The sequence below is a fragment of the Hyaena hyaena genome, unplaced genomic scaffold (assembly GCF_003009895.1).
Source record: "Hyaena hyaena isolate Hyena2069 unplaced genomic scaffold, ASM300989v1 scaffold_459, whole genome shotgun sequence".
Lineage (NCBI taxonomy): Eukaryota > Metazoa > Chordata > Mammalia > Carnivora > Hyaenidae > Hyaena > Hyaena hyaena.
Window position 1 is genome coordinate 629,723 of NW_024081093.1, and position 20,716 is coordinate 650,438.

The 20,716-nt window shown below is 43.0% G+C and overlaps 1 protein-coding gene across 2 annotated transcripts in view; it reads left to right on the top strand.

The window, feature by feature from the left end:
* Positions 1-3,750: 3,750 nt before the first annotated feature.
* The window catches only part of FBXL2 (F-box and leucine rich repeat protein 2), a 118,509-nt gene continuing 101,543 nt past the window's right edge, over positions 3,751-20,716 (top strand). For both annotated transcript variants that reach the window (XM_039253744.1, XM_039253745.1), the window contains exon 1: positions 3,751-3,795. In XM_039253744.1, the coding sequence (XP_039109675.1) occupies positions 3,793-3,795 (3 nt within the window). In that variant the 5' untranslated portion in view covers positions 3,751-3,792. The remainder of the gene's footprint in view (positions 3,796-20,716) is intronic.

Here is a 20,716-nt window from a genome sequence, read left to right on the forward strand (position 1 = left end):
TGCCACACAGAAAGCCACTCCAACCTGAGGCAAAATAAAGACCGGTTTCTGCACTGTCCCTTAAGGAAGCACCAGGAATTCATGACCGCCATTTTTTTTTTTTTTTTATGTTTTATTTATTTCTAGGAGAGAGAGAGAGAGACAGCATGAGCAGGGGAGGGTCAGAGAGAGAGGGAGTCACAGACTGAAACAGGCTCCAGGCTCTGAGCTGGCAGTCAGCACAGACCCCGACGCGGGGCTCGAACCCACGAACCGTGAGATCATGACCTAAGCGAAAGTCGGACGCTCAACTGACTAAGCCACCCAGGCGCCCCAGATGACCACCATTTTTGAGAATGATGTCCATGTTATGGGGCGCCTGGGTGGCTCAGTTGGTTGAGAATGATGTCCATGTTGCTTTCCCGGGCACCAGTACATTATACCAGGAACATGGGCCACTGTCCACAGGCTGCTGCTGAGCTGAGGAATAAAGGATGCCAGGCAGGTAAGCGAAAATGACACAATGTCTCCTACCAAAATTCAGCTGCTTCTTTCCTCATTAGGCACTCCCTGCTTGACACAGGCATTTGACTAGATTCCAGTGTTCCAAAAATGTTGCCAAATGGTTTTGGCTAGCTGAATTCTTTCTGAGAAGACCAGGTCTTGCAAGGGACCCATCCTTGGAGCTCCCTATCTGCTAATTCTAAGTCATTGCTCTTGCAAGTAGTTTGGAAGACAGTTTGGCACTATGTGGTTAATCTAAAGATCGACAAACCAGGAATTCTATGGCTTGTTATTTACCCTAGATCAGTGATTCTCAACTGGGGCAATTTTGCTTCTCCAGTAACATATGGAAATATCTGGAAACATTTTTGGTTTATACAACTGGGGCCATGCCACTGGCATCTAATGGGTAAAAGCTATGCCGCTAAACATCCTACAATGTTCCCTCTTGCCCTGTGCCCCCACTGCCTACAACAAAAAATTATCTGTTGTTAAATATCAAAATTGCCAAGGTTAAGAAACCCTCATCCAGAGAAATGAGTACTCCTGTGTACAAGGAGAAATGCTCATAACTGCATTGTCTTAAAATAATCCTGAGGTGGGGCATCTGGGTGACTTAGTCCGTTGGGCGTCCGACTTCGGCTCAGGTCACGATCTCCCAGTTGAGCCCTGCCTTGGGCTCTGTGCTGACAGATCAGAGCCTGGAGCCTGCTTCAGATTCTGTGTCTCCCTCTCTCTCTGCTCCTCCCCCACTTGTGCTCTGTCTCTCTGTCTCTCTCTCAACAATAAATATTTTAAAAATAAAATAAAATAGTCCTAAACAGTAAATAACCCAAACAACCTAAAAGCTCATCAACAGTAGAATGGATATATTCTTGCATATGCATTTAATGGACTACATTATAGAAATGAGAATTAATGAATTACAAAATTATATAAAAATAGCAAGAAAGTGTTTTCTTTTTTTTAAATGTTTTATTTATTTCTAGAAGAGAGAGAGAGACAGCATGAGCAGGGGAGGGTCAGAGAGAGAGGGAGTGATAGACTCTGAAACAGGCTCCAGGCTCTGAGCTGGCAGTCAGCACAGAGCCCGACACGGGGCTCGAACCCACGAACCATGAGATCATGACCTAAGTAAAAGCTGGACGCTTAACCAACTAAGCCACCCAGGCGCCCCAAGAAAGTGTTTTCTATAAATATTAAGATAATGGTCACTTGGAAAAGGGTGGCTAATATTGGGAAAGGACACATGAGCTCTTCAGGGTTTTTGGCAATGTTCTATCTCTTGAACTAGGCAGTGTTTACATAAGCATTCACTTTTTAAAAACTGTACATTTATATTTTACCACTTATATGTATATTTCATATTAAAAGTGATAAAACTTACAAGTAATTAGTTTTTCTTCTTCTATCACACTCCCCATTTTGACAGGTCATGTTCTTTTTTTTTTTTTTTTTGACAGGTCATGTTCTTATTTGTATCTTCAAACCCACCATCCAGTCTGAGAACAGATGTTCACTCATTCAATCAATTAATCATCAGTATTTATTGAACATCCACTATGAACCAGGAACTGTTTGAAACAGTAGGAACATAGGGAAGGAATGAGACAGACATCTTGCATTCCAGGGTGAAGAGACAGGCAGTAATGAATATTCCAAAAATTATGAAAGATCATTTCAAAGGGTACTAGGTATAGGAGAGGTTGACTGTGGTGAGAAAGAGTAACTGGGGTGAGATATTTCAGATGGAATAATCAGTGAAGACTTCGGTGAAGATGACATTTGAGGAGGTAACCAACCTGTTTCAGGTAAAGGCATAGGCAGTGTGGTGTTCTGGAAGAAAAATATTCCAAATACAGGAAGCAGTTGTTGCTTGAGGCTCTTAAATAGGAAAGGGTTGGACATGATGGAGGAACCCCAGGAAATAAAGCATGGCGAGTGTAGACTGAAAGACAGAAGAGCGGTGGGAGATGAAGTCAGTGCGGGAGATAAGACCCCCATCAGGAAGAGTTGGGGTCTTTTTCCTACGTGCCAGGAGAGGCGACCACACCGTTGCTGTTGTGTCGGCTGTAGGAGAGAAGACAGGTGGCATGAAGACTAACAGGCAAGAAGTGGCGGTGACTGTGAGGTGGAGATGGTGACAAATAGGCAGATTCAGGATTTACATACAGATAGAGTCCAGAACGTGAGGTGTGAGGGAAGGAGAGACTCAAGAATGATTCCTAGGTTTTTGTCCTGAACAACCGAGGAGGAAGTGGAAACTTTTGCAGGGATGAGGAGAATTGGAGAGTGAGTATGACATTTGGATCAGAGGTCCTCTGTGGGCTATATTAAGTTTGAGATACCTGTTAGCCATTCAGAGGAGATGTCAGATTGGCCGTTGAACACACTTCCATAGATTTAATGGGCTGGATTTGAGGATAGCTAAAGTTCCCTTCAATCATATTAAACACATCCAACAAACTGCCAATTGATTTAATAAACTGGAGTATGCACACACAATGTTATTCCATGAATGGCATGCAAAGATGATTTTTAATTGAAAAAAGTAGGTTATAAAGGTGCGTATGGTTTGCCTCTATTTTTTTTAAGTTTATCTGAGAGCATGAGAAGGGGAAGGGCAGAGAGAGAGAGAGAGAGAGAGAGAGAGAGAGAGAGAGAGAGAGAGAGAGGAGAGAATCTCAGGTAGGTTCTTTGCTGCCAGCACAGAGCCCAACGCGGGGCTGGAACCCACAAACCATGAGGTCATTGACCTGAGCCGAAGCCAAGAGTCAGAGGCACAACGGACCGGGCCCCTCGGGCGCCCCTGGTTTGCTTCCATTTTTAAGAATAGAGTATATTATCACGCATATTTCATCGGAAGCAGATAAATGAGAATAGAAGCAGGGGTTACCTGTGCTGGGAATCTGTGCGGTCTCATTCTTTATTCATTCTTGCTCTCGTTAGTTAAGTGTCTTTAATAATCACGCATCACCTGCGTAATCTGTTTCCTAAATAAAGCACATCCACAAGTGTCTCTTCAGCCGCGCAGCCTGTCAGGTGAGGGACGTCCAGGTGTGACGCGGCCTGGCCCGAAGCGTGGAAGGCGAGGAGGCCTCGCCCCGGGCGCCCAGCACGCGCGGGGCGGGGGCGCAGGGGGCGGTCCGAGCGGCCCCGCCCTGCGCGTCACGTGCTCGCCGGCCGCCAATGGCCGCGTCGGAGCCCACCTTGGGAACGGGGCGGGACGCCAGCTGGCGTCACCAGGACAACGGGCGTTGCCGGCGCCGTGTGACTCCGGGCTGCCCGCGCGCTCGCGGCTCTTCGGCCATGGTGAGTCTGGGGCCCGCACGGGCCGGGCCGCCACGCCCGCCCCGCCCGGGCCGAGTCCCCGCGCGGCCGCTGCCGGGGTCTGGCGGGCGGCGCCCGGGTCGCGGAGAGGCCGGGCCGCGGCCTGCGGGGCTAGCCGGGCGGGGCAGGACTGGGCGGGCCCCGGGGAGGGGGCGCCCGGGGGTGGGGGTGGGGGACCCGGAGCACCCGCCTGGCGGGGGGCGCCCGCGGAGCGGCGTTCTCCGCCCGGGGAGGGCTGGGCCTCCGCTGGGACCCCCACCCGGTGGGCCGCCGGACAACGTGACGCCTTTGGCCCCGGCGAGCCTGGGAGGCCACCCGGGGAGGGTGTGGCTTTTTTTTTTTTTTTTTTAAAGAAAGGGACATGTGTGTCACATCTATTCGTATTAACCGTGTATTGTAGCCTCTGTGCTACCTGTCTCGTTCCTACGCAATTACATGTAAATAATATAACACACAATATGCATTTCTTTCAAAGTCATCATTCTTACAGGTCTCTTAGCATGTGGGGACGTGTAAATTTGTCATTTTGGATTTTTCCCTCCTCCTTTTCAAAAAATGGGGGCATGCAGCTGGAGGTCTTTTTCTGGGAGCAGCCCCCCTCCGAGATTTGATTTGTAATCAGGATGCGAACGTCTTAAATCATGACTTTTATGCCGTAAACTTGTGAGTGGGCGTACCACCTGGCCCCCATCAACTCGTTTTGAAAACCCGACCTGAAGACCTAGATGAGGTGTTGGCTTGGCTAGACAGGATTCAAGGAATTGCTCATCGGAGGTGTGATTTTCCCCGAGGCCTCCAAAGGGTGTAAAAAAGGAGGAGCTGGGCTCTGCTGGGGACACACCTTTGGGGTAGCACCTGTGAGACGGGGTTTAGGTGGAGAATAAGGAAATGCCGTAGGAAACAGGTTTTATAACCATCAGTAATTCCGTGTGGATTTGCTCTTTCTCTACAAGGTGAGTGGAAGTGCCGATAAGCTGAGATGGCAGGGGTCTCCACAAGTGCCAGTCAGCCTGGAGAGAAAGCCTACCATCTGGAATCCCGCAGGCTTTGTCTTTATAATAACTAGGGAGGGGCATTTTTGGAGAAGAAGGCGGCTGGTCTCTATCTGTCATTGACTGAAAAAACAATGCCAGACGGGTGGCCTTTTGATAGGAGGGGGAAAAAAAGCCATTACCCACAAGTAACAGAAATGTGGTCTTTGTGTATGTTTCTTTTTAATTCTGAATTGCTTGGAAGTGACAAATTAATGGAGCCAGCAAGAGCTTCAGAAAATGAATTGTCCAAGAATTGGAATGTCTTCAGTATTGCAGTGACTTTAATATGTTATATGAGAGAAAAGCTCTTACAACGATAGCAAGGAGAAAGTAAGAGCGTTCAGGGATTAAATGTTCACAGCTCTGTGAAGTCTCCTGTTCCTCCTGTTGCCCATTTTCCTTTACTGCTCCTTTGTCTACCCCCTTGCATCCGGACCCACCTTGATTCACTATTTTGCATTTTAGAGTTTTATTGACTTTAAAAGCATTCTGCTATACTTGTGTACTAGTTGTTGCTTTGCTACACTTAGAGATGTTTTGCTTTTTGTCTGTTTTTAAGCATTAAGAGTTTCAGTCGTGGAAAGGATTTAAGTGGCTGATGAGTTGATGCCTGGGCTCCAAGGGGCGTGGGGAATGGTTGGGTAGGAGGGGGAAGGAGGAGGCTGCCTGTGTAATCCCCAAAATTGGATTGGAGATCATAACATTACCCTTCATTAAATGCTTGAAACTAAAGATACAGCTTTAGCTTTGATATGAATGACTTTGCATATGAGTTTGGGACTCTGTTTAACTCCTCAACAAAAATTTCTTCAGTTAAACAACTCGCCTCTATTGCTTCTGTAATGACATCCGGCATTTATTGTGTACATTCTATGTGATATTTTATCAAGCACCTCACGTGTCTTATTTAACCATCACAATAACCCTATGAGAAAGATACCATTTTCCCATTTTAGAGACGAGGAAATTGAGGCACAGAGAGGTACAGGAACTTGTGCAGGTCAACCAGCTGCTAAATTAAGGGAGATTACAAACCAGGCAGATGGTCTCAGAACTTATGTAAACACTGGATTACCCGTAACGTTTAGAGTATCAGTATATGTTCCCGAATTTATATGCCAGTTATAGGTTACAAAATTTGCTTTCTTATTTGGATTTTAATATTTTTGAGTACTTATGAATACTTGCATTTTATTGTTCCTGGCCCTGAGCTAGATGCTACAGAACAGAGTAGGCCTTCTCTTTTCTTACTTTTCCCTCCCCATGTTCATACTCATGACTGTAGTAGCTCTGACAGCTTCTCCTGTCATTTCGGTTTGCATTCAGGAATTGGCACATCCTATTCATGAATCACAGAGATCAGTGTTTTACATAAAGCCATTGAGACTTAGAGGATGAATCTGTTTTTATTTTTATTTTTTTAATTTTTTTTTTAATTTTTTAATGTTTTATTTATTTCTAGGAGAGAGAGAGACAGCGTGAGCAGGGGAGGGTCAGAGAGAGAGGGAGTCACAGACTGAAACAGGCTCCAGGCTCTGAGCTGGCAGTCAGCACAGACCCCAACGCGGGGCTCGAACCCACGAACCGTGAGATCATGACCCAAGCGAAAGTCGGACGCTTAACCGACTAAGCCACCCAGGCGCCCCTGTTTTTATTTTTTATTAAAAAAATTTTTTTTAATGTTTTTATTTATTTCTGAGAGAGAGAGAGAGCATGAGGGGTGGGGGGAGGAGGTCAGAGAGAGAGGGAGACACAGAATCCAAAGCAGGCTCCAGGCTCTGAGCTGTCAGCACAGAGCCCAGCGCGGGGCTTGAACCCACGAACTGTGAGATCATGACCTGAGCCAAAGTTGGACACTTAACCGACTGAGCTACCCAGGCACCCCTGTTTTTAAAAATATAGTTTCTCCATATATTGGTAACTTTCTCCATATATTTTAGTTGTATATTCTAAAATGGTTACAAAAAGGGGCGCCCGGGTGGCGTAGTTGGTTAAGCGTCCGACTTTCGCTCGGGTCATGATCTTGCGGTTCGTGGGTTCGAGCCCCGCGTCGGGGTCTGTGCTGACTGCCAGCTCAGAGCCTGGAGCCTGTTTCAGTCTGTGACTCCCTCTCTCTCTGACCCTCCCCTGCTCACGCTGTCTCTCTCTCTCCTAGAAATAAATAAAAAACATTAAAAAAAATAAATAAATAAATAAAATGGTTACAAAAAGACAGCAATTTGATTCGTATGGATCCAAATCTACGTTCGGATAGCCTATTGTCATCACGTCTTTGCTATTGCCTAATACTTTAGTGTGTAAGGCAGATTTATTTTTAGGGGGAAATATAAAATAACATTGTATCCTACTGTTTTCCCATTTTAATTCATTCACTTGGGCTTTCCCCCTATTTTGGCACTCCTCTTCTGTATTTGCCTGTAGTCAGGACTTCTCAGAGTTCTTGGGAAGCACAAGGTGGTGGTGGTGGGGGGGGGGGACTTTACAAGAAAATCAACCCAAGTTTACAGTTTTAGTTTCTTTGCCAATCAAATGCTACAGTTAAGAGAGCTTCTATGCTTGTATAGTGAGATCTATGATACTAGATCATGAAAAGAAAAGGTTTATATATTTTCCTTCTGTTGACAATATTGGTCTCCCTTTGGTCTGCACTGAGGGGGGGAGGGGCATAAGTTTCAGTATCTGTAACAGTAACTTTTTTCATAGAGCCCTTCCAGTTTTAAGTTGATCACTTCATATTTATCTCATTTAATCCATCCACATCCCTATAAGATTGACATCATCATACCTGTTTAGCAGGCCAGATTAATGAGGATAATTTGCCCAACGTTACATAGTGAGGGCAGAGTCTGGATTTGAACTTAACCAGTCTGTCTCTAGTTTCAACCATCACACCATGGCTTCTTTCCAAACTAAAGATTGTTCCCAGAGCCTGGCATGAATGTACTTTGCCAAGATTAAGAGTCTCAGTGTTTTATCAGCTGAGCCAGCAAGCTCCTTTTCATTTTGTGACATACTCTCTATTAGAGTGGTGTTTAATGACCTCTTGCAGGATTTACTGGGCTTCCTTTCTCCCCCACTGAACAGTGCAGACAGCCAGGGTGCTCGTGGGTTCAGATGGTTAAGCGTCCCGACTTCAGGTCAGGTGGTGGTCTCACCGTTTGTGAGTTCAAGTCCTGCGTTAGGCTCTCCGCTGTCAGTGTGGAGCCCACTTGGGATCCTCTGTTTCCCTCGTTCTCTGCCCCTCCCCTACCCGCTCTCAAAAGTAAATAAAAGCATTTAAAAAAAAAAACCCAACCCCAAACTGTGCAGACAGCCAGAGCTCGGATACAGTCAGCCATGAATTGGGCCACACTTCTGCCCCTGCCTCCTGGCCTCATTTTGTGTCTGAGATCTACCCCGTGTAGGGTCTGCTACCACCACCTCGGGCACTGGGGGTGGGGGAGGGGCTGTGAGAAAGGTGAGGTGGGAGCAGAGGGACCTAAGGAAGCAAGGTTCAAGCCCAGCTTTTCAAGTTTTCCATGTTGCCCCTATAAATTCTGTCCATTGGATTTTCTGTCCCGTGGTTTTCTCTGCAGCGGATATTTAGCGTGTGCTACTGTGTTCCAGTCACTCTTCCAGGCAGGGGGCGTCTGAACGAGGACACAGTAAACATACACATAAGGTGGCGAGAGCGCTTTGGAGGAAAATAAAGCTGGGAGAGAGAGGAAGGATGTCTCAGGGCAGGGTGGGAGAGTGGATGGAGGAGGAAGGAGTCGCTTTTTGTATGGGGTGGAAGGAGGGCGTCTCTGAGAAGGTGACATTTGAGCAAGGGTTATGTCACAGGAATGCCTGGAGAAAGGCCATTTCAGGAGAGGACACAAATGCAAAGGCCCTGAGGCAGGGTCATGCCCGGTGTGCCGGGGGAGCAGCGAGTTAGTCAGTGTGGCCAAACTGTAGTGAGACAGGGGTGCAGAGTGGGCAGCAAGATCAAAGTCATTAGGCTGAATCACACAGGATTTATAAGCCATCGGAAGGCCTTTGTTTTTCCCTTTGAGGGAAGGGGAAGCAATTGGCAGAGTTTACGAAGAATGACTTGACCTGTATTCCATAAAAGGACCATTCTGTCTGCGCTGTGGAAAATCTGTTTGGGGTTTGAGCGAGGGGAGAAAGGACAAAACAGAGAACACCGGATGGGACATTATTGCTGCAGTAATCCATGGGGTCCATTGACAAATTCACTGTGGACTAGAGAAGAAAAGAAAGTCCGGGTGGTTTCCGTGGTTTGAGCCTGGGTGATGGAAGGAGCCTCATGTACTGAGACCAAGGGAGGAGCAAGTTTAGGGAACAGATAAGGAAAGCAGGAGTTGGTTTTGGACTTGATAAATTTGTGATCCTCATTAGACATGTAAAATCTAAGGACACAATTAGGCTTTTCAGAAGCCGTGTATTGCTGTATATTTTAAAAACACAAATTTCGTTGAATCTTGAAGTATTAGTTTCGAAGGAGACTTTGAGTTTCTCTGGCACAGTCCCTTCGGTTTACAAATGAGAAGTACTAAGAGCTTAAATGGCTGGTACAAATAGCCTTTTACTACTCGTAGCGCAGTACTTGGAGCCAGGAACTATGTTTAAATTACAGTGTTTCTGCTTGTTTGTTTTTTTAAGTTCTAAATCTTGTGCAAGTCATTTATCTGCTCTGTCTTCCATCAAAAAGGATAAGAAAGACTTCCACTTTCTATGAGGATGTTGAAAATTGCAAAAGTTAGACGTGTTTCCACCCTACCAATGAGAAAAGGTGGAAACGCTGAGAAAATTGGCAGTTCTCTAAAAACCCACCAGAGAGCTGAGGACACAACGAAATGTAAGTGACTTAAAATCCAGAACATAATGAGCCTTCCCAGAAAAAAGAGACATGTAGATACTTCCGTCCATGGTTGGACCGTGGGAGGAAGAAGAGTATGCTATGGATCAGTAAAGAGAAGCCAGCCAAACTTTTAATGACTGCCTGTGGGCTAAAGTGACAATGTGGAATTTTTGAAGAGCCCGAGCCACAGAGGAAGGCTGTGCCTCCCTGCCACCTCTTTCCGATGGGCCTTCACCAAGTTAAAGGACATAGCGTGCTTGAGGCTGGGGTCAGGGAAAGAGAGCTAAGGATGATCTGGAGGTGGATGAAGCCTTCCAAAGGCTAGAGGCAGGGCAAGACTGGGTAGAAAGCTCTCTGAGGCACTGGGGGCTTTTACCAAGTGTAAAGTGGGGCTGTCACAGGCTGGAGGGCAAGGCAGGGGGGCCCACCCACATCTGAAAGATCACAGACTTCAGAAAGCAACCAGCTAAGGGATTCAGCTCAGGGCTCTGTGAAGATTGACCTGTGCTCAGATCCCAACTTCTCCCTAAGGTTAGGCTCGGAACTCACCCTAAAATGATTTTAAGCCAATCTTGAACCGACTCTAATAAATACTAAAACAAATCTCAGACCCAGCTCAACCGATTAAAAGGATTCAGTTCCGCTTACCTCCCCACCCCCACCTAAGCAACCTAATTAAGAAAGGAACTGCCCTTTATGAAGGTAAATTAGTCTGTTTTTTGTTTAATTCAAGTATTATTGACATATAACATTGTTTCAGAGGTACAACATAGTGATTCAGTATTTGTATATGTTGAGAAACAGCTACCACAATTGGAATAGTTAATGTCTATCGCCATACAGATTACCAAAAAGTTTTTTTTCTTGTGATGAGAACTTTTAAGATCTACTCTCTTAGCTTTCAAATATATGCAGTACAGTATTACTACAGTCGCCACGCTGTATGTTACATCCCCGTGACTTGTTTATTAAATTTTACAACTAGAAGTTTTTACCTTTTGACCCCTTTCACCCATTTTGCACACTCAACCACCCCTGGCCTCTGGCAACCACAAATCTGTTCTCTGTATCTATGAGCTTGGATTTGTTTGTTTGTTTTTTTAATTCCACATAAACATGAGATGATAGGATCCTTTTCTCTGTGTGACTTATTTCATCTAGCATAATGCTGTCTAGATCCATGTTGTTGCAAATGGCAAGATTTCCTTCTTTTTGTGGCTGAATCCTGTTCCACTGGATATACACCACATTTTCTTTATCAATTCATCCATCAATGGTCACTTAGGTTTTTTCCCATATCTTGGCTATTGTAAATAATGCTGCAGTGAACATGGGGGTACAAATACCTTTTCAAGCTGTTTTCGTTTTCTTCAGATAAGTACCCAGAAGTAGAATCTGTATCGTAGGGCAGTTCTATTTTGAGCTTTTTTAAAAAATGTTTTATTTTTGAGGGAGAGAATACAAGTAGGGGAGAGGCAGAGAGAGAGAGGAGGGGACAGAGGATTTGAAGCAGGCTCCACTGACAGCAGAGAGTCTGATATTAAGACTCAAACCCATGAAGCGTGAGATCATGACCTGAGCTGAAGTGAAAAGCTCAACCTACTGAGCCCCCAAGGACACCCTAGTTTGAGCTCTTTAAGGATCCTCCATACTGTTTCCTATAGCAGCTGCACCAATTTACATTTCCACTAACAGTGTACAAGGTTCCCTTTTCTGCACATCCTTGCCAACACTAGTAATTTCTTGTCTTTTTGAAACTCACCATTCTGGCAGGTGTGAGGTGATATCTCATTGTGGTTTTAATTTGCATTTCTCTGGTGAATAATGATGTTGATGACCTTTTCGTGTGTGTGTGTTGGCCATCTGTGTGTCTTTGGAAAAAGATTTAGATCTTCTGCCCATGTTTTTAACTGGATTGTTTGGGTTTTTTTTGCCATTGAGTTGTATGAGTTCTTTGTATATTTTAGACATTAACCACTTATCAGATAGATGATTTGCAAGTATTTTCTCCTATCCAGTAGGTTCATTTGTTGGTGGTTTCCTTTGCCGTGCAACAGCATTTTTTTTTTTTTTTTGTAGTTTGAAAAAGTCCCACTTGTTTATTTTTGTTTTGTTGCCTTTGTTTTTGGTGTCAAACCCCAAAAATTGTCACCAAGCCATCATCAAGGAGCTTCCTTGTAGTGTTGTGGTTTCAGGTCTTACATTCTTTAATCCATTTTCAGTTAGTTTTTGTGAAAGGTGTAAGATAGTTGTTCAATTTCATTCTTCCGCACACGGCTGTCCAGTGTTACCAACACCACTCACTGAAGAGACTGTCCTATTCCCATTGTCTATTTTTTCCTTTCTTATAAATTAATTGATTGTATATGAATGGGTTTATTTCTAGGCTTTCTAGTCTGTTCTGTTCAACTGTGTGTTTGGTTTTATGCCAGTACCAGACTATTTTGATTATCTTTATAGTATAGTTTGAATTATACAATATGATTGTATATATACAATCTGGGATTGTAATACCTCCAGCTTTGTTGTTCTTTCTCAAGATTACTTTGGCTCTTCTGTGGCTTTTGTGGTTCCACACAAATTTTAGGATTCTTTGTTTTAGTTTTATGAAAAGTACTACTGGTATTTTGATAGGGATTGCACTGAATCTGTAGATTGCTTTGGGTGGTATGGGTATTTCTATGAATAGTAATTCTTCCAGTCCATGAAGCATGGTATATCTTTCCATTTATTTTTGTCATCTTCAATGTCTTTCATTACTGCCTTACAGTTTTCAGAATACATGTCTTTAATGTCCTTGGTAAATTTATTCCTAGATAATTTATTATTTTTGATGGAGTTGTAAATGGGATTGTTGTCTTCACTTCTCTTTCTGCTAGTTTGTTATTAGTGTGTAGAAAAACAACTGATTTCTTTATTGATTTTTGTATCCTTTTTTGAATTGAAACTTTGTCAAATTCATTTATCCTGACTGTTTTGGTGGAGTCTTTACGGTTTTCTATATATAGTATAATGTCATCTGCAAACAGTGACAGTTTTACTTCTTCCTTTCCAATTTGGATACCTTTTATTTCTTTTTCTTATCTGCTTCCTGTGGCTAGGATTTCCAGTACTATTTTGAATAAAAGTGGTGAGAGTTGACCTTGGCTTATTTCTGATCTTAGAGGAAAAGCTTTCAGCTTTCACTATTGAGTATAGTGATGTTAGCTTTGGGCGTGTCATATATGATCTTGTTTATGTTCCCTCTAAACATAAGAGAGTTTTTATCATAAATAGGCGTTGAATTTTGTCACATGCTTTTTCTGCATCTATTGAGATGCTCTTATGATTTTTATGCTTTGTTAATGGGGTGTATAACATTAATTGATTTGCAGATATTGAACTGTCCTTGCCTCTGGGAGTAAATCCCACTTCATCATGGTGTATGATACTTATAATGTATTTTTTTAATTCAGTTTGCAAATATTTGAGGATTATTGCATCTGTGTTTATCAGAGATAGTGGTCTGTAATTTTCTTTTTATAGTGGTTCAGTATCCGTGTAATGCTGACCTTGTAGAATGAATTTGGAAGCATTCCTTCTCTGTTTTTTGAAATAGTTTGAGAAAGATAGGTATTCACTCTTATTTAAGTGTTTGGTAGCATTCACCTGGGAAGCCATCTGGTCCTGGACTTCTATTCATTGGGAGTATGATTATTATTATTATATATATTTTTAATTTTAGAGTGCATGCGAGTTGGGGAGAGGGGCGGAGGTAGAAAGAGATCAAGGAATCTTTTTTTTTTAAAGTTTATTTTAAGAGAGAGAGAGCAAGCAGGGGAGGAGAAGAAAGACAGAGGGAGAGAACCTCAAGCAAGCGCCATGCTGTCAGCACAGGGCCCGATGTGGGGCTCAGACTCACAAACCATGAGATTATGACCTGAGCCAAAGTCGGATGCTCAACCGACTCAGACACCCAACTGCCTCTGTTCTCTGTATTTAAGAATCTGTTATGGTTTGCCTCCATCTCTGTTTTTATCTTTTCTTTCCTTCCCTTCCTCTATGTTCATCTGTTTACTTTCTCAAGTTCCACATATGAGTAAAGTCATATGATATCTGTCTTTCTCTGACTGACTTATTTTGCTTAGCCTAATATCCTCCAGTTCCATCCACATTGTTGCAAATGGCAAGATTTCATTCTTTTTCACTGCCGAGTAGTATTCCCCCGTGTGTGTGTGTGTGTGTGTGTGTGTGTGTGTACATATATACCACATTTTCTTAATCCATTAATCAGTTGGGCTGTTTCTATACTTTGTTGTCAGTAGCACTGCTATAAACATTGGGGTACATGTGCCCTATTAATCAGCACTCCTATATCCATCCTTTGGAGAAATTATTTTTAATGTTTTTCTTGAGAGAGAGAGAGAGCTACAAAGCATGAGCATGGGGAGGGGCAGAGAGAGAGAGAGAGAGAGAGAGAGAGAGAGAGAGAGAGAGAATCTGAAGCAGGTTCCAGGCTCTGAGCTGTCAGCCCAGAGCCGCATGTGGGGCTCAGACTCATGGACTATGAGATCATGACCTGAGCTAAAGTTGGATGCTTAATTGACTGAGCCACCCAGATGCCCCAAATAGTTTTATTTTCCATTAAAAAAATTTTTTGGGGGGCGCCTGGGTAGCTTAGTCGGTTAAGCATCCGACTTTTGCTTAGGTCATGATCTCGCGGTTTGTGGTTCGAGCCCCGCGTCAGGCTCTGTGCTGACTGCCAGCTCAGAGCCTGGAGTCTATTTCAGAGTCTGTGTCTCCCTCTCTCTCTGACCCTCCCTTGCTCACGCTGTCTCTCTCTCCTAGAAATAAATAAAAAATATTAAAAAAAAATTTTTTTTAATGTTTATTTTTGAGAGAGAATGAGAGAGTACAAGCAGGGGAAGGCAGAGAGAGAGGGAGACACAATCTGAAGCTGGCTCCAGTCTCTGAGCTGTCAGCACAGAGCCTGATGCGGGGCTCAAGCAGATCAACTGTGAGATCATGACCTGACCGAAGTTGAACGTTTAACTCACTGAGCCACCCAGACGCCCCTATTTTTAGCTTGTTGAGGAACCTCCACAACTTTATCAGATACGTCATTTGGCAAGTCTCTTCTCCCATTCCATCAGTTAGTCTTTGATTCTTTCCTTTGCTATGCAGAAGCTTTTTGGAAGGTCCTAATACAATAGTTCATTTTTGCTTTTGTTTCCCTTGCCTCTGAAGACATGTCAAGTAAGAAGTTGCTGCAGCCAAGGTCAAGAGTTTGCTGCCCATTTTGGGGCGCCTGGGTGGCTTAGTCGGTTAAGCATCCGACTTTCACTTAGGTCATGATCTAGCAGTTCGTGGGTTAGAGCCCCGCGTCAGGCTCTGTGCTGACTGCCAGCTCAGAGCCTGGAGCCTGTTTCAGTCTGTGACTCCCTCTCTCTCTGACCCTCCCCTGCTCACGCTGTCTCTCTCCCTCTCTCCTAGAAATAAATAAAAATTAAAAAAAAAAATTAAAAAAAAGAGTTTGCTGCCCATTTTATCCTGTAGGATTTTGATGGTTTCCTGTCTCGCATTTAGGTCTTTCATCCATTTTGAATTTATTTTTATGTACGGTGAGAAAGTGGTCCAGGTTCATTCTTCTACATGTGGCTGTCCAGTTCTCCCAGCACCATTTGCTAAAGAGACTTCTTTTTTTTTCCATTGGAAAAATTTTTCCTGCTTTGTCGAAGATTAGTTGGGCATATATTTATGGGTCCATTTCTGGGTTCTCTATTCCATTCTACTGGTCTGTGTGTCTGTTTTTGTGCCAATACCGTACTGTATTCATGATTACAGCTTTGTAACAGGTTAAAGTCTGGGATTGTGATGCCTCCAGCTTTGGTTTTCTTTTTCAACATTGCTTTGGCTGTTTGGGGTCTTTTGTGGTTCCATACAAGTTTTAGGATTGCTTGTTCTAGCTCTGTGAAGAATGCTCGTGCTATTTTGATAGATAGCATTACATTGAATGTGTAGATTGCTTTGGGTAGTATCGACATTTTCATAATATTTGTTCTCCCAATCCATGAGCATGTAATGTTTTTCCATTTCTATGTGTCGTCTTCAATTGTTTTCATGAGCTTTCTATACTTTTCAGTGTACAGATCTTTTACCTCATTGGTTAGGTTTATTTGTAGTAAATGAATAGTATAAACTATTTTATAGTTTTTGGTGCACTTGTAAATGGGATCAATCTCCTAACATCTCTTTCTGTTGCTTCATTATTGGTGTATAGAAATGCAACTGATTTCTGTACATTGGTTTTATATCCTGTGACTTTGCTGAATTCCTATATCAGCTCTAGCAGTTTTTTTGTGGAGTCTGTCAGGTTTTCCACATAGAGTATCATGTCATCTAAGAAGAATGAAAGTTTAACTTCTTCTTTGCCAGTTTGGATGCCATTTATTTCGTTTTGTTGTCTGATTGCTGAGGCTACGACTTATAACACTAAGTTAAACAACAGTGGTGAGAGTGCACATCCCTGTCATGTTTCTGATCTCAGGGGGAAAGCTCTAAGTTTTTCTCCTTTGAGGATAATGTTAGCTGTGGACCTTTCTTATATGACTTTTATGATGCTAAAGTAGCCTAACTTTCTTGAGGGTCAGTATTAAAGGATGCTATACTTTGTCAAATGTTTTTTCTTCATCTACTGATACGATCATATGGTTCTTATCCTTTTTTCTATTAATGTGATGTATCACATTGTTTGATTTATGGATATTGAATGAGCCCTGCAGCCCAGGAATGAATCCCACTTGATTATGATGAATAATTCTTTTAATGTACTGTTGAATTTGATATGCTAGTATCTTATTGAGAATTTTTGCATCCATGTTTATCTGGGAATTTGGCCTGTAATTCACCTTTTTTAGTGGAGTCTTTGTCTGGTTTTGGAATCAAGGTAATGCTGTCTTCAAAGAATGAGTCTGGAAGCCTTCCTTCTGTCTCTAATTTTTGGAACAGTTTGAAAAGAATAGGTATTAACTCTGCCTTAAATGTTTTGTAGAGAAACCAACTTGACAATAAACTATGAAAGAAAAAAATTTTAAAAATAAAACTTAGATAACTAAAAAAACAAGTAAATAAAATAAAATAAATGTCTTGTAGAATTCCCCTAGGAAGCCATCTGGCCCAGGACTCTTATCTGTTGGGAGATTTTTGATAACCAGTTCAGTTTCTGTGCAAGTTCTGGATCTATTCAAGTTTTCAGTTTATTCCCATTTGAGTTTAGGTAGTGTGTGGGTGTCTAGGAATGTGTCCAGTTCTTCCAGATTGTCCAGTTTGTTAACATATAATTTTTCATAGTATTCTCTGATAATTCTCTGTTTGTATTTCTGTGATGTTGGTTGTGATCTCTCCTCTTTCATTCATGATTTTCTTTTTGAGAAGTTTGGCCAGGGGGTTATCAATTTTGTTTATTCTTTTAAAAAACCAGTTCCTAAATTCATTGATCTGTTCTACTTTTTTTTATTCTATATCATTTCTTTCTTTCCGTCCGCTCTCTTTCTCTCTCTCTTTTCTTTCATTAAAAAAAAATTTTTTTTTTAATGTTTTATTTATTTCTGAGAGAAAGCGACAACGTGAGCAGGGGAGGGTCAGAGAGAGAGGGAGATACAGAATCTGAAACAGGCTCCAGGCTCTGAGTTAGCTGTCAGCACAGAGCCCAATGCGGGGCTTGAACCCATGAACCGTGAGATCATGACGTGAGCCAAAGTCAGACACTGAACTGACTGAGCCACCCGGGCGCCCCTATGTCATTTATTTCTGCTCTACTTTTTATTATTTCTCTTCTGCTGCTGCTTTGGGCTTTCTTTGCTCCTGCTTTCCTAGCTCCTTTAGGTATAAGGTTAGGTTGTGTATTTTGGGACCTTTCTTGCTTCTTGAGATGGGCCTGGATTGTAATGTATTTTCCTCTTAGGGCTGCCTTTGCTGCATCCCAAAGGGCTTGGACTGTTGTGTTTTCATTTTCATTTGCTTCCATGTATTTTTAAATTTCTTCTTTAATTTCTTGGTTGACCCATTCATTCTTTAGTAGGATGTTCTTTACCCTCCATGTATTTGGGGGCTTTCCAGTTTTATCTTCTGGTTGATTTCAGATTTCACAGAGCCGTGATCTGAAAATATGCATGGTATGATGTCAGTCTTTTTGTACCTGTTGAGGGCTGTTTTGTGACTCAGTATCCAGTATGTGATCTGTTTTGGAGAGTGTTCCATGTGCACTCAAGAAGAATGTGTATTCTGCTGCTTTATGATGAAAAGTTGTGAGTATATCTGTTAAGTCCATCTGGTCCAGTGTGTCATTCAGAGCCATTGTTCCCTTACTGATTTTCTGCCTAGATTATCTGTCTATTGCTGTAAGCAGAGTATTAAAGTCCCCTACAATTATGGTATTATTGTCAATAAGTTTATGTTTGTGACTAATTATATATTATGTATTTGGGTGCTTTCATATTGGGGGCAATATAAATTTACACTTGTTAGCTCTTCTTAATGGATAGACCCCTTAATTATGATATAGTGCTCTTTTTCATCTCTTGTTACAGTCTTTGTTTTAAAATCTGGTTTATCTGATATAAATATGACTACTCTGGCCTTCTTTTGAAATCCATTAGCATGAAGGGTTCTCCATCCCTTTACTTTCAATCTGCAGGTGACCTCAGGTCTAAAATGTGTCTCTCCTGGGGCATGTGGGTGGCTCAGTCAGTTAAGCGTCCAACTTTGGCTTACGTCATGATCTCACGGCTCATGGGTCCAAGTTCCGCATTGGACTCTGTGCTGACAGCTCGGAACCTGGATCCCACTTCAGATTCTGTGTCTCCTTCTCTTTCTCTGCCCCTCCCCCAATCATGCTCTGTCTCTATCTCTCAAAAATGAATAAACGTTAAAAGCAATTTTAAATGAGTCTCTTATAGTCAACATAGACATAGATCTTGTTTTTGTATCCATTCTGATACCCTATGTCTTTTGACTGGGGCATTTAGTCCATTTACATTCAGAGTGATTATTGAAAGATATGGATTTAGTACCATTATGTGATCTATAGATTTTGTGTTTGTGGTGATGTCTCTGGTCCTTTGTAGTCTTTGCTGCTTTCCACTCACAGAGGCCCCATTAGGATCTCCTTCAGGACTGCTTTAGTGATCATAAACTCCTTTAGTTTTTGTCTTGGAAAGCCACTGTCTCTCCTTCCATTCTCAGTGACAGCCTTGCTGGATAAAGGATTCTTGGCTGCATATTTTTCCTATGTAGCACATTGAATATTTCCTGCCACTCCCTTCTGGTCTGCCAAGTTTTAGTGGACAGGTCTGCTACCACTACTAAAGTTATGTGTCTACCCTTGTAGGTTAAGGCCCGTTTGTCTCTAGCTGCTTTCAGAATTCTCCTTTTATCTTTGTATTTTGCCAGTTTCACTATGATATGTTGTGGTGTTGACCTGTTTTTCTTGGTTTTGTTTCATTTCTTGGAATCACTTAGTTCTCCAATTCTCCCCTTACGATCTAGTAATTTCCTTTCCCTCTTTTTTTCAACTTCATTGTTTTCCATAATATTATCTTGTATTTCATCTCTTCTTTCCTTTGCTTCTTCCGTCCTTGCTGTCACTGTATCTAGTTGATGTTGCATCTCATTTATAGCACTTCTTTTTTTTAATGTTTATTTTTGTTGGCGGGGAGGGGCAGAGAGGGAGGGAGAGAGAGAGAATCCCAAGCAGGCTCTGCACTGTTAGCACAGAGCTGGGTGTGGGGCTCAAACTCACGTACTGTGAGATCATGACCTAAGCTGAAGTCGGACACTTAACTGATTTAGCCATCAAGCTGCCCGCATTTAGAGCATTTCTTAATTTATTATGACTAGTTCTTAGATCTTTGATCTCTGCAGCAAGAAATTCTCTGCTGTCTTCTATGCTTTTTTCAAGCCCAGCTAGTAGTCTTATGACTGTTACTCTAAATTCTTGTTAAGAGATGTTGTTTTTATGTTTTGAGCAATTCTCTGGCTGTGATTTCTTCCTGAATTTTTGGGGGAGAATTCTTCTGTTTTGTCATTTTGGCTAAGTTTCTGTCTTTTGTATGTTTTAATAGCTTGTTATGTGTCCTGCACGAGTACTACCAAACTAAGAGGTACAGTCCAGGGCCTGGCTCTTCAGGAAGTGGTTCTGGTATATGTTGTGTGCTCTCTGCTGTGGCGTTTTGGCTGCTCTGTCTCACTGGCCGGTGCTCTGCAGAGCTTCTCCCTGCTGATAGTGCTGGAGTGGTGGCCCTTCGACCAGGTGTGCTTTGTTTTGCTTGTTGAAGTAATCCTGGAAAAAAGGAAAATGGGGAGAGGGGGAGCCTGATCCCATAAAAAGAGAAGAACGAAAGGGGAGAAAAGACCAAACAGATTAAAAGAAAATCTTTTAGGGCTTAAATCCAGAGACAGAGGAAAAACAGATAGAAAAGGTGTAAAAAGATTAGAATAAAAATGCCTGATCAAACAAACGTATATATACACCGATCTACATGCACTCACATATATACTGACCAAAAACAAATGAGAAACTGAGACTGATTCCAAAAGAAAAAAAGAAGAGGGTAGAAGAAAAAGAAAAGAAAAGACAGACAGATAAAATGAAAAACAGAACAACAGCTGTCTTTCGGTGCTGGGGCCGCGGCCGTGCTGGTCTGGCGGCGAGGCCGTCTTGGTCCGGGGTCAGCCCCGCTCGGGTGGGTCCGCAGTTACCTGGCGCAGGTACCGGACACGGAGGGGCGGGGCTTGGTGCAGGCGGTCCCGCCTCCACCCAGGGCCGCTGTGTGGCTCTCTGGTGATGGGGAGAAAGATGGTGGCCCCGCAATCTCTCCGCCCCGGTGCTGGGGCAGCGCTCGCAGAGCGGTGCAAGGGGAGGGGGGGAAGGGGAGGTGGAGGGAAGGCCTGTCCCTCTGCAAGGTCTTCCCTGCCTAGCACTCGGCTGGGATCCAAAACCCAAAGTCTTAAAAGGACCCTGCACTGCAGAGACCCTGTTCTGGTGGAA